This window comes from Anastrepha obliqua, chromosome 5, assembly GCF_027943255.1.
Source record: "Anastrepha obliqua isolate idAnaObli1 chromosome 5, idAnaObli1_1.0, whole genome shotgun sequence".
In the NCBI taxonomy this organism is placed as follows: domain Eukaryota; kingdom Metazoa; phylum Arthropoda; class Insecta; order Diptera; family Tephritidae; genus Anastrepha; species Anastrepha obliqua.
In genome coordinates, this window is record NC_072896.1 from 77,341,199 (window position 1) to 77,358,201 (window position 17,003).

The 17,003-nt window shown below is 35.2% G+C and overlaps 1 protein-coding gene across 1 annotated transcript in view; it reads left to right on the forward strand.

Moving 5' to 3' along the window:
• The window catches only part of LOC129248270 (uncharacterized), a 59,195-nt gene extending 48,902 nt beyond the window's left edge, over positions 1–10,293 (forward strand). Inside the window, exons 3-4 of the mRNA XM_054887755.1 lie at positions 9,150–9,537; positions 9,719–10,293. Of these exons, the coding sequence (XP_054743730.1) occupies positions 9,150–9,537; positions 9,719–9,890 (560 nt within the window). The 3' untranslated portion in view covers positions 9,891–10,293. The remainder of the gene's footprint in view (positions 1–9,149; positions 9,538–9,718) is intronic.
• Positions 10,294–17,003: the final 6,710 nt, after the last annotated feature.

Below are 17,003 nucleotides of genomic sequence, written 5' to 3' on the forward strand. Positions count from 1 at the left end.
ATGTTTAAACGCGCGGTAAGTCTGAATTTAATATCGCCAATAAAGTAAAGCATCCGAAATTGAATTGAACTCATCTCAAAGCTATAAGAATATAAGGCTGATCCACTTCAAGAATTTTCATCCATTCATTTACTATAGAAAGTGAATATTTTAATATGCTGAAAAAAAGTTAAAATAATTTTGGAATTTCTTGGCTTATTTGAATCTGAATTAAAATTAAAAATGACCAACTTTTCACTATCTAATTGTGTTTGGCCCTATTATTTGGTAGTATCATCTTTCCACCGGTTAAGCGATTTTTTTTGTTTTTTTTTTTGCTCTGAAGTTCGCATACCTACTTATTTATTTATTTATTTTATTTATTTATTTATTTGTTTATTTATTGACTTATTCATTTATTTAATTATTTATTTATTTATTTATTTATTTATTTATTTATTTATTTATTTATTTATTTATTTATTTATTTATTTATTTATTTATTTATTTATTTATTTATTTATTTATTTATTTATTTATTTATTTATTTATTTATTTATTTATTTATTTATTTGTTTATGTATTTATTTATTTATTTACTTATTTATTTATTTATTTGTTTATTTATTTATTTACTTATTCAAATTTTCAATTGATACAATTTTACAACAATTAGGCAGGTAAATGAAATGGTTGAAATACAAGTGTGGCACGCCCCAAGTAGCACTAAAGTGCCGTTTTGATGCAATAATGAGACACCCAATAGGCAGTATCTAAAGCTAACCAGAGCAGTTGATGTAATGGAGAAGGTTGATGGGATATAGGTTGGAGCACTGCCCTAGAAGGGAGCACCCAGTGACCTTAATCGCCCAGCTGCCAAGCCCGGGCATTTACAGAAAAAGTTCTCAACAGTCTCCATCTATGAAAGGTCTCCACAGCTTCTTCAATGGTGGTTAAATAGTAACCCTAGCTTTTCTGAGTGAGTGCCGGTCGTCCAATGACCGATAAACACAGCCACGTGTTTGGAAATTGAGTGACGTGGAGGTCCCAGAACCTTCTCAATCCTGCATCTATTGTACTGGGCCCGAAAGGTTCACAAAGTAGCACACAAAGAAATGGACCTCCATCTGTTCTGCGCTTTTCTGAGAAATAAGTTGTGCAATTCCCCTTAAACAACAGTCAGGGAGTTGCCGATGACCGGGTAGGATGTCTCTAAGACCCCTTCCTGGCAAGCCCATCAGTACTTTCATTTTCCTCTTTGTTCTAATGCTTTGGAATTTAGAAATGTTACCTACACACCCAAAAGATTTGATCTCCTCCTTACAGCAGTTTACCAGTTTGGAGCTACACCGTGGCGTCATCAGTGCCTTGATCACAGCTTGACTATCGGAAAAAATTGTTTTCCCTCCCTGCTACGTTCCCTAAGCATTCTCCATACCTGCAGGATTGCAAAGACTTCTACATGAAAAAACTAGCAGTATTCGGCAATTTTAAGGAATAAGATAAATTGGCTGATTTAGAGAAAGCACCTGCTCCGACTCCCGATCCCATTTTAAAACCATTAGTGAAGATAGAGGTGCTAGCATCGGTACAGATATTCCCCTTATTCTAGTCCTGTCTTGCACATTGAGCACCGGTGGAAATAACGCGAAATTCGATGGAAAGTCGGTGGAAAACGACATTAAGGACTGCATTGGGACAAGTTCTATACGCTCCGGATACCAATACAAGCAGTGCTTTGGATCCTCCTCAGTTGAATGATATTATAGCCCTTCCGAATATATAAAGGGTTTTTCAATTGGCGCGGGTCGATTTTGGCGCCTTGTGGGAGCCATTTTGTTTTGGTGACATCTGTCAAATCTTTTGTTTATTATTCAGTTGTTTATGCCAAATCATCATGGCAAGTTACACGATTGAACAGCTTGTTCAAATGATAAAACTTTATTATAAAAATGAGTGTTCATTAACGCAAACGTTACGCGTATTGCGCCCATTTTTCGGTAGACGGGGAGGCCCCTCAAAGTCGACTCTTCAACGTTTGGTGGCCAAATTTGAGACGACCGGGTCAGTAAATAATCAGCCAATATCCGTACGTTCATGGAACGCAATATCAGCCGAGAACATTGCCGCGGTCCGTGAAAGTGTACAGCAGAACCCGAGGCAGTCTATTCCTCGCCGTGCACAAGAACTTGGCCTTTCGCAGACTTCAACTTAGCGAACTTTGCGTCGGGACTTGGGCCTGCACCCGTACAACATCCAACTGACCCAGGAGCTCAAAGTTGATGACCATAGACAACGCCGTTTGTTTGCTGACTAGGCTTCGAATCGTTTGGAAGACAACCCCAGTTTTGGGCGCAAAATCGTCTTTAGTGACGAGGCACATTTTTGGATGAATGGCTGTGTTGACAAACAAAATTGCCGTATATGGGACGACACCAATCCACACGAGGTTCACCAGGTGATAATGCATCCTCAAAAAGTTACCGTTTGGTGTGGATTTTGGGCCGGCGGCGTCATTGGTTCGTACTTTTTTGAAAACGACGTTGGTGAGGCAGTCACCGTCAACAACGAGCGCTACACAATGATGATAACCGATTTCTTATGGTCCATATTGAACCATATGGACCTAGACGATATATGATTCCAGCAGGACAGCGCTACGTGCCACACAGCAAACGCCACGATAGACATTCGGCGTGAACGATTTGAGGGTAAGGTTATCTCTCGCGGAGGTGATGTGAATTGGCCACCAAGGTCATGCGATTTGGCCCCGCTAGACTTTTTCCTGTGGGTTTTCTTGAAGTCTCAGGTCTATGCAAATAAACCACAATCGACCGATGCTCTAAAGGTGAACATAACACCATCGCTCAAATTCAGCCGGATCTATGCGGAAGAGTCAATGAAAATTGGACCACTCGGATCCGTTCCACCGTAAGAAGCCGAGGCATTTGAATGATGTCATATTCCACACTTAATGGCATATATGCGCGTTTCAAATAAAAAAATAATTTTGTCAATAACTCACATACAGCTTGTTTTATTCCATTTCAACATCTACCCGCCCTTATTGAAAAACCCTTTATATATATATAATTGGCGCGTACACCCTTTTTGGGTGTTTGGCCGAGCTCCTCCTCCTACTCGTGGTGTGCGCCTTGATGTTGTTCCACAAATGGAGGGACTTACAGTTTCAAGCCGACTCCGAACGGCAGATATTTTTATGAGGAGCTTTTTCATGGCAGAAATATACTCGGAGGTTTGCCATTGCCTGCCGAGGGGCGACCGCTGTTAGAAAAATGTTTTTCTTAATTTGGTGTTTTCACCGAGATTTGAACCGACGTTCTCTCTGTAAATTCCGAACACCAACTCATTCGGCTACGGCGGCCGCCTACAAAGGCCGCCTTCCCAATGCAAAGAATGATTTTTGCCTTAAGTCCCTACTTTTTTCCGAACATAGATTTCCCAATAATAGAAAAGGTAGTGAAAGATAAAATGAAAATAAGTACAGCAAGAAAAAGGAAAGTATGATGCCTTGATATCCTATAATCAGACTGTTTTAAAGTATTTGTGCATTTGTGTCTTGTAGTTGAACCTGTCTAGTCCAGCCTTTATTGGCTCAGGGACCACACTCTGCCTGAGTTAATGAAAACTAGCCTAGCAAGGTTAAGTTATTTTATTTTGGCACAACTAGACAATGGTACGTTAGTGATCTTACTGATATCAGCCTTTCATACAAATAATTAAATGTCTTCCACATAAGAAAGTTGTCCAAGAACGGATTTGCCAAAAACATTCAAGGCAGCGTAAAATGAATTTAAACAAGATTTGTTTTAATCTGCAACCATAATTCCACTCATCTGAAGGCTAAAGTCATTTCACGATGCAAAAAATTTAAATGATTTAAGCAAAGCTTATTGCTGGCAAAAAAAAAAAAAGCAATATCAAAGAATGTCAAGCAATACATTGAAATCAATGCGAATAGACATTAGCTAACAAAATACATACTTGTAATGCAGCCTACGAGCAAGATTTTGAAAACAAAATACTAGGCATATTTACTAAAAAAGAATTCGCTTCCCGTACATTAGCGATTCCGCCATGTATGCTGATATAAAACAAATTTAGCGGAAAGTAAACTGAAGCGTAATCTGCAATATTCGCATATGTATTTCATCACATGTAGCATACTTAGAGGCGTTTACATAAATTGGCTGAATTGAAATGCCAAAAAAGTGTTGCTGTTGCTAGACTTGATTAGCGCACAACTTTATTTAGCTTAGAAGAATGTGTGATACACATTCAAGTCTCGAAGTTTATTGAAATTCTGTCATCCCCATGCAAAGAAAGGAATTTATAGCCCCACTCCTAGAAGGCAACGCAGAGACAAAAGGAAGAGTGCTACTTTAAATTTTCTGCTTTTGCTGTTTTTCACTGAAAATATGTAGCTTTTGGATTAAATTATCTTGATAATATAAAAAAAAAGTTCCCCTACCTTTTAATACATATTTCCATTCTTACATTCATATAACACGTACACATACATATGCATGTACATATACATATATTTATATTATGAAATCTTCGTAATGAGTCTATTTTAAGCTATAATACAATATAACGGGTATAAAACTAGCTGTAAGGCAAAAATCAAAGCATTTTAATTTCCGCTTCAGAATATTTATCCGATTGTTTGTACACACATACATATAATATGTACGAATATGAGCTTTTGAATTACGTCAAATGTATAATAAATACGTACGCACATATACATTCATATGCAAATAAATGTCAACTGGACATGTGGAGGGTGTCAGCAAACGCTGGTAAAGCTACATAGTCGTGCTGTTTAGAAATCATTGAACGGTCTTTACCACATTCCACAATCATTTCAATGCCACTGATGACTCAATAAATGACAGGACAATAACCGCAGCAGACTCGCTTTACTGAAGGACGAACGTACGTACTTCTGTAGGCAGATTATTTTCATGTTATGAGTGTATCATTTTATATTGTATTGGTTATGTAAGAATATATTTATGACATGTTTACCATTGGTTTTTGAAAGCATAAAAAGAAAACAAAAACTGAGGTAGTAATAAACTTCTGCCACAGACTTCTACGTCTATAAGATAACCACCCGTTTTCAGGTGATATTTGTCTGAAGATTTCGCTGCTTTTTCTCAAAATTGAGGGCATTATTTTAAAAAGTGATTGCTTATTTACATTTTCGAAGTACTTTACTTTAGCGTACAAATTCTGTATCGTAAGAAATATTCACCTGTTAAGATGATCCATGAATCAATCTATTTTTTGACGCCATATTACAGACCCAAACTGGTCAACTCCTGTAAGGAGTTCAGAGATCAAATCTCTTGGGTGTGCAGCTAACATTTCTCTGATCTGGCTTCCAGGGCATAAGAACATTGAAAGAAATAAAATTGTTGATGAGCTTGCCAGGATGGGGTCGATTGAGTTGGTCTTAGAGATCTCCTACCCGGTCATCGGCATATCTCTGACTGTTTTGAAACTTATTTCTCGGAAAAGCGCAGAAGAGATGGAGCACTCTCCAACAGGAAAGCTCTAGGAATAATATTTCGAAATATGTATTGGCTGTTGAGTCGTAAATCCAATCTCGCGAGCTTATCCTTTGCAAACCTGTGATAAAACCTGCCTGAACCTATGGAATCCAACTATATGGCATAGTATCAAATTCAAACTTGGAAATCCAGCATCGTTTTCAGTCCTATACACCCTAGTCAATGATCCGTGGTACGTAAATGCCTTAATGCGGGATACGTATAAAATCTTGAATTTATTTACTAGAAAGGATATTTCACAGGAAATATAGCTTTAAACACACATACCCAAAATCACAGGCACTTTTAAATGTAATTAAATATTTTTAAAATGTCTTCTATGAATTATAAGTAGACAGAAGACAAAATAAAGTTTAATACAATAATAAAAATAAAAATATTCGTGAGCTATTTCGAAAACCCTTTGGCCCCAGTACAGTAGTCGCAGCATTCAGAAAGTTCTGGGTACTTACCGCCACTAAATTTCCAAACTTTTGGATGTTCGGCACACACGCAGAAAAGCTAGGTTTACCATTTAATCCCCATTACAGGAGATGTGTGGATCTTTCAGAGAAGGAAACTGTTGAGCAATTATTATTATGTCACTGGGTGCTCCCTTCTTGGGCAGTGCTCCAACCTAAATTCCATCAACATTCTCCAGCAGCTCTGGGTAGCTGTAGATATCTGCCCGTTGGAGGTCGCTTTAGTGCTACTTGAGGAGTGCCACACGAGTATCATACTTCGGTCATTTCACCTACCTACTGTCCGTCGTTTAATATTACTTTCACCCTCTTTCGGGTGGCGTACTAATTATGTATCGTAAGAGTTATTCGTCTTTTGAGATGCTCCATGAATCGATCAATTTTTTGTCTTCTTCAAGTATAAGAGTCGAAATGCTGATCAGCCAAACCATGTACCTTCGAAAAAAAAACAAGCGACATTCGGAAAGAGCAACGTCAGAAGAGTACGAACTCTAAGAGCTCCCTATTTAGGCTTTTTAAGTATATCTACGACTTTTTTGTGACCCGAGAGCGAGCGTGCGTTATTTGCTGGAGAGTAACTTTTTCATATCTCAAATACTTTAATTTCGTGTGATAACAGAGACCTATGGCTCGATTTCATTTATTCATGTTGTTTAATGGATATCGCACAAAGTGCATCCCACCAAAAACACGGCATAAACTATGCCGGTGTGCGAAAGCAAAATAAGCGCTCTTGAAGCGTCCATACAACCCATTACACATTCTCTCGCTAAATACAGTCTCACTTTACCTCACATAAGTACTTAAGGGAATTTTATGAGCCTCAGGCGCAATTATCTTCGTATGGATGTAAAAAATCAAAACTTCCCATGACGCGAATTCGGCATAAAACCATAAATTTTTGGCGGACAAGAAATGTATGCAGAAACACAAATTCACTAATGCAGCGGTATGGTTACGTCCACGAATGCCCAATTTTTTTTTTTTTTTTGCATTATTTCACATCTGCTATTTTGACATGCGCTTACCACTACAATCATATATAGCAAATCATCGCAAGCAAAGTTGCGCACGTGGTTCTGGGTAACCATTTTATATGCTAGGTGCTAAAACAGAAGAAACAGTATACAGAAGATGCACGTTGACTAGCGAAGCAGACGGCATTGTCTCTGTTACTTAGCGAATTTTCTCTCTGCTGCGGTGTTAATATCGCCGTCGCTATAACAACAAAATGTTAGCTAACATCATATTTTTCACGATGTTTTGTGCTTACTGTGTGTATATGTGTGTGTATGATTAAAGCGGGTTTCATATGTAACTATAGCACAGGGATTTATTGAAAAGGTTTAACAATTTAATTAATAGCTTTTTAATGAAAATATTGTTCATTCTACTAGACATAGGTAAAACCCAATATATGAACCCAAGCTTCAAAATTTGGCAAATTGACAAAACAATTCAACAAAATTTCATTAAAATTTCAAACTTTTTAAGCAGAACTTTCAGAAAGTTCGAGTATGCTATCAGATCAGTTCTGACTCCATAAATTGCAAGATTGAAGTGCCGTCAAAATCGTGTTGATTTTCAAAATTTTCTTTTTGGGGCGATCTTGTGGCTTTTCTAAACGTTTTCAAGAGCATAACGATAAGCGATCATTTCGAAAATTGGAAATACCATCGGCATAAATCTGTTGTATTAGGAGTATTGTTGTTGTATGGCTACGTTCGGGAATGTACAAGCTTATGTGCTGCTTTTTGTTGACTAGCGAAGCAGAAGCGCTGCCTCTGTTACTTAGCAGTATTTTCAATCGAGTGACGCTGTTAATTTCCTCGTCGCTATAACAACAAAATGTTAACTAACTTCGTATTCCTTTACGATGTGTGCGTTACTTACACGATGTTTTTTGATTACTGTTTGTATGGCTAAAGTGAGTTTCATAACTTTAGCACAGGCATTTATCGACAAGTTTTGACAATTTATTTGTTTCTTATTTAACTTTAATAATATTTTTAGGAAAATACTTTTATAGTTCATTCTACTACTTATAAAAACTATATGAATCCAAGTTTCAAACTTTGTAGGAACTAAAAAAACTCCAACAAATTTAATTAAAATTTCAAACTATTTAAGCAAAAATTTCCGAAAAATTTCTAGCATACTATTTTATAGTTCTTTGAATTTTAGTGTAATAAAGAGGGAGTTTGAAAGGTCACAAAAATCGTGTTGGCATTTAAAATTTTCTTTTCCTGGTAATCTTCTGGACTTTCCGACCATTTTGAAGCACAAAAATCAACTTCAGCCGTCTTTTCGAAATTTATTTAAAATAATAAGTGAAGATTTTAAAAATCACAAGCAATTCCGTTTTCATTTTTGATCACAATTACAGATGTTAAACAAATACCACAGCATTAATTTTGAAAAATAGTTTTGCTTAATGGAACTTAGGGCAAAATTGCTCTACTTTAAATCAAATTCTTATTGTTCTTCCTTAGCATGAAAATGCTGGATGGACCACTGCTTCCGCAACTATCTTTCTCCAGATTACTCGGTCCCCTACTAAGCGCCATCAGTTTTGCACGTTTATGTCTTTGAGGTCATCGATAACTGCATTTACCCATCTTTTCTTTGGTCTGCCCTTGCCAAGTTCGCTTCTCATGCGGTTATTTCTTGAAGGCTGGTTTTGGCGCTCTTTGATGTGACATTCTTTCTATGTGTCTAAGTCAGCGTTATCGTTTATGTATTTTATGATTTATGACGTAATGATTTATATATGTGTGTAATGATGTTTTGTCCTTGAATGAATTGCTCAAGTTCAGAGTTGTATCCAATACGATATGTGTCATCTTGCAGCCTGATTGGACCATAAGTTCATGAAGAAAATGAAGAAAAGAATTCTGAATCTTATATTATTTTGTTGTTATATTAAAAAATATTAAAAAATTTTACTGATAAAGCGTTAGCTGCTGATGTCAAGCTTTTTAACTTGCACAAGTAGTAAAACTTTAAAGCGTCTACTATTCCATTACCTTTGTTTTCACTTCTTCCTGCAACTTATTTCTGACATATTTTTCTTCTCCCGCTCTCTTTTCTCTCCCACCTCCCATAGAGTTACTACGCGCCTTAAATACCGAAATGGCTGCCAATGGACACGAACTAGGCACACTGCCTGAAGATCCCGATTATGCTGATACAGTATTTAACGAACTGGAAGTGGCAAACAAATACGAAATGCTACGTAAATTAGAAAATGATTTGCGTGCTGAACAGGAAATTGTTACGAAATCGTCATTGTTAATGAAAATGCTTGAGGACCCAAATTTACAAACATTGCCAGTCATTTATGTGGAGGAGGATGAGGAGGAGCACTCCGAAGAAGACGCTGATGTTAACAACAACAACATGGCATATCAGTTAGGCGGAGTTGGTGCTGGTGTGGCCAAACGTTCACGTTACTATCGTCGCTACCCATGGAAGAGGCACAACAGGAATCGCAGGTAGGAAGGGAGCCAAGTTCCAAATTGAAAATGTCTTATTTATTTATGAAAAATTGCTAAATTAGTTTCAATAAACTCAATCCACCTAAACACTTGATAAACGTGCTTACATTCGCGCTCTCTTTCTCTCTCTCTCTCTCTCTCTCTCTCTTCGTGTTTTGTTCACTGCTGCGCCTTTTAGCACCTACGAGCCAGAGTTGCGTTATGCTTGCACACCCACCAAGGAGGATGTCTTTAAGTTGCTGATGAATCTACATGAAAATCGTAAAGGCAATCATAGCAAAACCGTGAATTTCTGCAATCGCAAACGTCCCGCCAAGGCAATTTTCACCAACATACGTTTTCTGGGTTAAATTGATGAAGTCGAAATGTCGCAAAGTAAACAACTAACTATGAAGGAAGACGGCTGGAAATCAAGAACGAATAAATATTTTAGGTCAAAAGTGATGAAGAGGAAGAAGAAGAAGAAGCAGGAAAGCAAAAAACTAAAACAGAAGGTTGAAGCAATTATTTACAAAATTATAGCGGGATTTGAAAAAAAAAAATCCAAACCAAAAATACCGAAATAAATTAAAGCAGAAAATTTGTAAAATATTAATTACAGAAATCATGGAGAAATATAAGAATTGTAGGCCCTTTATGCAGCTTGGTAAACTTTTTGCGTAAAATTTAAGCATAAAATTAAAATAAAAATTACTTTTCGCTAAAATAGTATTTCAATCAAATATGGTATCCTACAGGAGGCAGCTATTGTAAAAGATTGTGAGAGAACTGTATTTAAAATATACATATATATATAAATATATTAGTATTAGCAGTCAAATAATGAATGTGTTGCATACCAGTAAAATATATATAAATTAATTTTTGGAGATAAACCTTTGAAATTTATGTACATATATAATTTGGAGTTTTTTTTGCAGCAATAATATTACGCACTATACATATATGTATATGTATGTACAACATTAAAATAAATTGCACAAATAAAAAGCAAACAAAAACAAACAATTTACAATTTAATTGCCTGCATCAAAACCCAAAACAAATTTGTAAATATAAATGTCTTAGTTGTCTTTTAAACTAACTGAATTTGGCTGAACTTGTCAATGAATCTTAACTTAACAGAAAAATTTTAATCGCTAACGTATACGTATACACATACACACGCACCCACTTGCACACACGGGAAATGTAAAAGAAAGCTGCTTCAATCACAGGTGTGGAAAAAATCATATCAATTCTTGTTTTTTCGTTCCTCTACGCCTACTTACATAACTAATTGTGAATAATCTAATTGTTCAGTTCAAATAAATGCATATAAATATACATACATATATACATACCACCTAAGATATAAAATTAAAAATAAATTACAGCAGATTATAAAGCATACGAAATGAAGTCTTGTAATTTAAAATTTAATTCGAAATTGTACATATTTAATAAATACTTACTGATAACTACCCACATACATATGTACTTTTACTTATGCATATGTACATTTGTAGATATGTCAGCCTGTGTGTTGAGTAATTGTATTTATTGAATTAATTCTACGCACTGGCAGCTGCATATGCGAGTATGTACGAGTATTGTACCGAAATCGCCAGGGGAAGGCACTTTACGTTCATCAAGTAGATGTGAAATTATTACACTTGATCTCAAAAGTTCTACAAATTGTAAGCAAATGGAAAGAAATAATATTTTCAGAGATAAAGAATTTTTCAGCCGTTTTGAAAGTGCGCAATCCTGAGACAGAATCGAACCCGATTTCCTTTAATACATTTCGTAAAGCAAATTCTCACGACAGTGGGGAAACACGCTCATCTAGCGAAAGGCGTGCACCCTTTTTGGGTGTTTGGCCGAGCTGTTCCTTCTATTTGTGGTGCGCGTCTTGATGTTATTCAACAAATGGAGGGACCTACATCTTCAAGCCAACTCCGAATGGCAAATATTTTTTTTTTTTTATGACTAGCTTTTTCATGACAGAAATACACTCGGAGGTTTGCCATTGCCTGCCGAGGGGCGAGCGCTATTAGAAAAAACGATTTCTTCATTTTTGGTATTTCATTGAGATTCGAACCTAAGTTCTCTCTGAATTCCGAATGGTAGTCACGCACCAAGCCATTCGGCTGCGGCGGCCGCCGATTGCACACTTATCGGATTATGTAGAGTGCATACTAAAGGCGGTGCCAATGTAAAATTGCGAGGGATTAATAATATGAGCGGCCGCCGTAGTCCAATGAGTTAGTGAGTGACACTTTTTTTTTAATTTCTTGAGGTAAGGTAACGTTATAAAAATAATATGAAACTAAGGTAATAACAAATTATATTAACTAAGGTAATAACAAAATAATTATTCATAGTCTGAACTACACTGAGAACCAAAAACGGCGGCAAAAAAAAGATTTTACACGAGGTGATTTTTCAACTTTCCACAATTTGAAAGCGTTGTTCTAGCATTAAACGATTCATGATAACTTACCAAACTTTAGTGAACAGAAATGTCGACATAGTTTGCCATTCTCTGCTGGCAAACCATAGTTACCGATATCGATAGTTCTCAAGCAGCTAAAAACCCCTTTATTTAACCTACAGCTGCGCATTGTTGTTTGTATACCAAAAACTGAAAACTCACTGAAAACTTAGAGTTTGCAAGGTACATGGTTTAGATTTCTTCTGTTTATTCTGAACATATTATGAGCTTGAAACATTATTTTTTTCTGTTGTTGTTTTCACAAATTGGAATTATACGAAAAAAGTGATGATAAAACTACGTATATTTTCTAAATGCGCCTCTAATCTAATAGCGCACTGATAATTTGAAAGTTAAACAAACGTTTTGAAGAATTTGATTCATATTCTTGTACTTTTTATTCCTATTGCCGTACTTACAATTTTTTCGCCAATAAACACTCTAAAATTTATCAACAAATAGACTAAGTCTTGCCATAAATTCTGTGGTAAATTTTACAATGCATACAGCGACCAATGGAGTGGGGAGTTAAGGAAAATCGCAGTGCAGTGATTGCATTACATAAGGGTGGGTAAAGTGGAATTGATATTTACGAATTGCTGGAAAACTTAATATTTCGAAAATGTTTGTTTACCGCACGATCAATCGTTTGCCCCAAACGTCTGAAGTGACCGACAGAAAAAGATGTGGTCGTCCTCGCGTAGTAGGAACCAGCGCAGCCATAAAAGTCGTACGAGAGAGAATTCGCAGATATCCTCTTAGAAAGCAGGAAACCATGTCCAGGGAAATGAATGTATCGACCAGATCGAGTTAAGACTAATTAGTGATGATCTCCACATTAAAGTCTTTCGCCATTTTTGGTCAAAGCGCTTGCAGCATATTAGGCACGACAAATACAAGCAGCTTCTTCGGTGGCACGCGGTCAACGACCATGAACATGAGAAAATTTGCACTGTTAAAGAAGTTTTTAATAAGCAAAACGACAAAATCTATGCTAAACCTTCAAAAGCCGCAAAAAAAGTTGTACCAAGGGTTTAGCATGGCCACCATCCAGCCTCCATGATGGTTTGGTGGGAAGTGTCTTGTAAAGGCATTACATCCCTTCAATTCAGCGAAAAAGGGGTTAAGACCGGCGCAAAAGTGTACCAGGAGTATGTCTTAGAAGAAGTGGTGAAGAAGTTGAGCAATACTCTCTTCAATGAAGAGTGTTGGATCTTCCAGTACGATTCCGCTCCAGCCCATAATGCAAAAACCACACAGCAGTGGCTAAAAAACAATATTCCTGGATTCATAGCTGCAAAAGATTGGAGTACAGTTTGTAGTCAGAATTGGGAAACATGGTCTGTCGAAGACCTCACATAAATTTGGAGAGTCTCAAACAATCTTTGGTTCGAGCTGCGACCTCAATATCCATAGAAACCGTGCGTGCTGCAAAAGCTAAATGGCCTTATCGTTTTTACATGATTGAATACAACTAACTTCATTAAAAAAAGTATTATAATTTCATATCTGCACGAACTTAACTTGTAACAGAGCTTATGGCAGGACTAAGTATATACATATATATACACTTTTTTTTTTTAATTGTGTCCTTAAAGGTTAGGAAAATTAGCACTATATGTGAAAAAATTTGTAAATTTTAAAACTTATCACTTACCCGTAAAACTCTTCTAAGCACAGAAAACCCCTATTCAAATGTTTCGTATCAATTTTTGTTTTTATAATGTGCTTCACATCAGCTTAGCATGAGTAAATGTTAAACGAAGTGTTACATTTCTTTTTTAATTCCGGTTTCATAAGTATACCGCCGGTACTAATTCATATTTAAAAAATAAATGGTACGATATATCACATAGCCAAGTAGGTACTTTTTCCCATAGCCCATGAGGAAGAAATATCGGCATTTTTCTTCAAATCCATACATACGAGTATATTTTTTACAAGTACCACAAATAGAATCAACTTTATTGTTGCCATGGTTTGAGAGACAATAGAACACCATTGTGACAAATAAGTTTCAAAAATTAGCGCTATTGTCATAAAATAGTTGAAAATTATTTGTGCTTCTTTATAGAAATATATGTATGTGAATGCAGGTTAAAATAACAATAATAGTATAACGGATTTTATTGTATTACCTACCTTATGCGCGACATAACTCTTCGAGTGTCATATGCACTCACACATATAAATGCTAACACACCTATGTGCGCAGTTAAAAGCCAAACTACTCAGCAAATATTCTCTAGTTCATGAACTTATATTTTAAGGAAGTAGGCAAACTAGTTCCAAAGAGACAGTAACTGTAGCAGTTGCAAAATGGCCAATTATATAGTAGATAAGAATGCTTCAAATGTTAAGGAGTATTAAAGGAATATAAATGTTTACGAAGTAAATCACCTGCTGTTTTTGGTTCCTATGAACTAATGCATCAACTAATTTTACTCTTGTGTACATGGACTTACATTCGTTAAACGGTATGATGCTGAAGTATAAGCTGTTAAGGGCATTTCGGACATCACCAACTTAAAAATACCAGTTGGTAGCTTTGAAAAAAATAGAAACCGAACTAATGCAGGTGTAAGGCAAGCTGGTGGTAAGTGAACTAGTTTAAAAATTAGTAGATTTCACTACTGGGCATAAATATTTAATATATATTCATATAATTATGCATATGTAGCTCAAGGTGTTCTTGGCAAACAGTACTTTTAATTTTATACGATCTTTTAGTTTTTCGAAAACAAAAACACAATTGAATCACACACGAATTTGTGTACATTAATACATTAGGGTGATACACCAAATAAAATTAAGATTTTTCTACAGGAGTCACAAACTATATTATTTATATATATTTTTTCAGCTTTACTCAAAAAAATATTTCTAAAATCTATCTCCAAAAATCGAGTTTTTTATAAATGAAATTCGAAAATATATATTTTTTTAAATAACCTCTAACTACCGCAAAATTATTTTGGAAAATTATTAAGTTGTACGTGAGCTGAAACGATTTGCAAATATCCTCAAAAATCGAATTTTTTATAAATGAAATAGTTTTTAAAAATATTTCTTTTGAAAAAATTACCTCTGATTACCGCCAAATATCGCGGAAAATTATTTAGATTTACGTGAGCTGGACTGATTTGGAAATATCTCTAAAAATCGGTGTTTTTTATACATAAATATATAATTCCCACTTTTAGGGTGTTTGGTCGAGCTCCTACTCCTATTTGTGATACCCGCCTTGATGTTTTTCAACAAATAGAGGGACCTACAGTTTAATGCCGCCTCCAACCAGTAGATGGCTTTTTATGAGAAACTTTTTCCTGGCAGAAATACACTTGGAAATTTGCCATTGCTTGCCTAGGGACAAGCATTACTAGAAAAAACTTTTCATTTTGGGTTTCATGCCCTTAAAGATGTTTAAGTTTAAAAGTCCGCATACAAATCTTTAAATAAAATTATCAACGGAAGGGAAGCGTACTGATATTTGCAGACAAAAATTGTAATGTGCAAGGCTTAAAGTTCCCAAAAACTTACCGGGTGGGAAATAGCTTTCTAATGATGCCTTAGAAGTCTAAAACAATCAAAATTATTCAAGTTTTCCTTAAACCAATTTTCCAAAACGAAATCGAAAGTTTAAGTTTAAGTTTAAGTCTCATAATATTTTGTATCCTTTTGACAAAGTTTTAAACATTTTTACGCAGATTTCGAGCTTAAAATCTATTATCTCAGATGGTTTTTAAAAAAAATATTTTTAAAAACTGATTTTATTTACTTGCCCTAACCACTATTGATTCGATTCCCCATGATTTCTTCTCATATATACCCCGTTGCAAAATTATAAACTCATCACTTTTTATAAAAATATAATTCATAATACAAAAAAAAACATGTAAAGCAAAGTTTCAAACTATGTACACATTTTTTATTTTTATTTATTTTTAAAACTTCATCAAAATATTCAACTTTTTAATCAGAATTTCTAGATTTTTTGTGGGTAGGCAGTTTTACCATATAGCCTATTAAATTTCAGTAAAGTGAAAATTAGAAGTGACTACAAAATACCATTAATTTTTGGCGTTTTCACCATATGAAAAAATGCATAATCTATATATATAAAAATGAAATGATGTTCGTTTGTACGCATTTTTTTGGGCCAATACGAGGCCAATTTTATTCGTTCTTTTTTCATATTATAGGGATCCACTAGGGGAAGGTTTTTAGAAGGTTTTTAAAAAAAATTTCTTTTAAATATTTTCTTCATATAAAAAAAAGAAAAAATCAAAATATTGTACAAAACAAAACTTGCCCGATTCTTAGATTAAAGTAAGTTTCGAATCGACATTCATTTTATGTGTACAACTTTTTTTGAATTTTTCGTTATTGTATACAGAAATTTCAAATGATTCGAATGAAATTTGTTTTTTTTTTTTTATTTCTTCCATAAAATATTACACCTGTCGTTAGACAATAAGTAATTTGATTTACAAAAAGATGGAATGAGAGTGATATTGAAGGGCCAATGCCCCAAGCTCATTTAGAAGAAATATATACATATTATTTAAAAACAAGTGGTTAACAAACAATGACATATACGATTAGTTGACAATTTATTACAAGGATTTTGCAAGATCTGTTGGTGTTTGACGGTTAAGCCGACTTTGGGTAGATTTTTCTTTATTTGGTAGTCTTCTCATCATAGGATTTGTATGCGTTAATAGTCTATTTATGTGTCTTCTGCTAGCGCTTTGTATTGTTTCATCAATAGTATCGATATCAAGGTCGCGATGAATATCTGCGTTAGGTATGTACAAAGGTGCATTAGTTAAGGTCCTAAGTATTTATGAAAATAATGTTTCAATTCAATTGAGCAATGCTTTCTTTGACCAATTCTATATGGAAATGAATGCGTTTGCAAACGATGTTTTCGGCTATGAACAAATGTTGGAATCGAAAGAAAAAGGAAAAAAACGCGAAACGATAA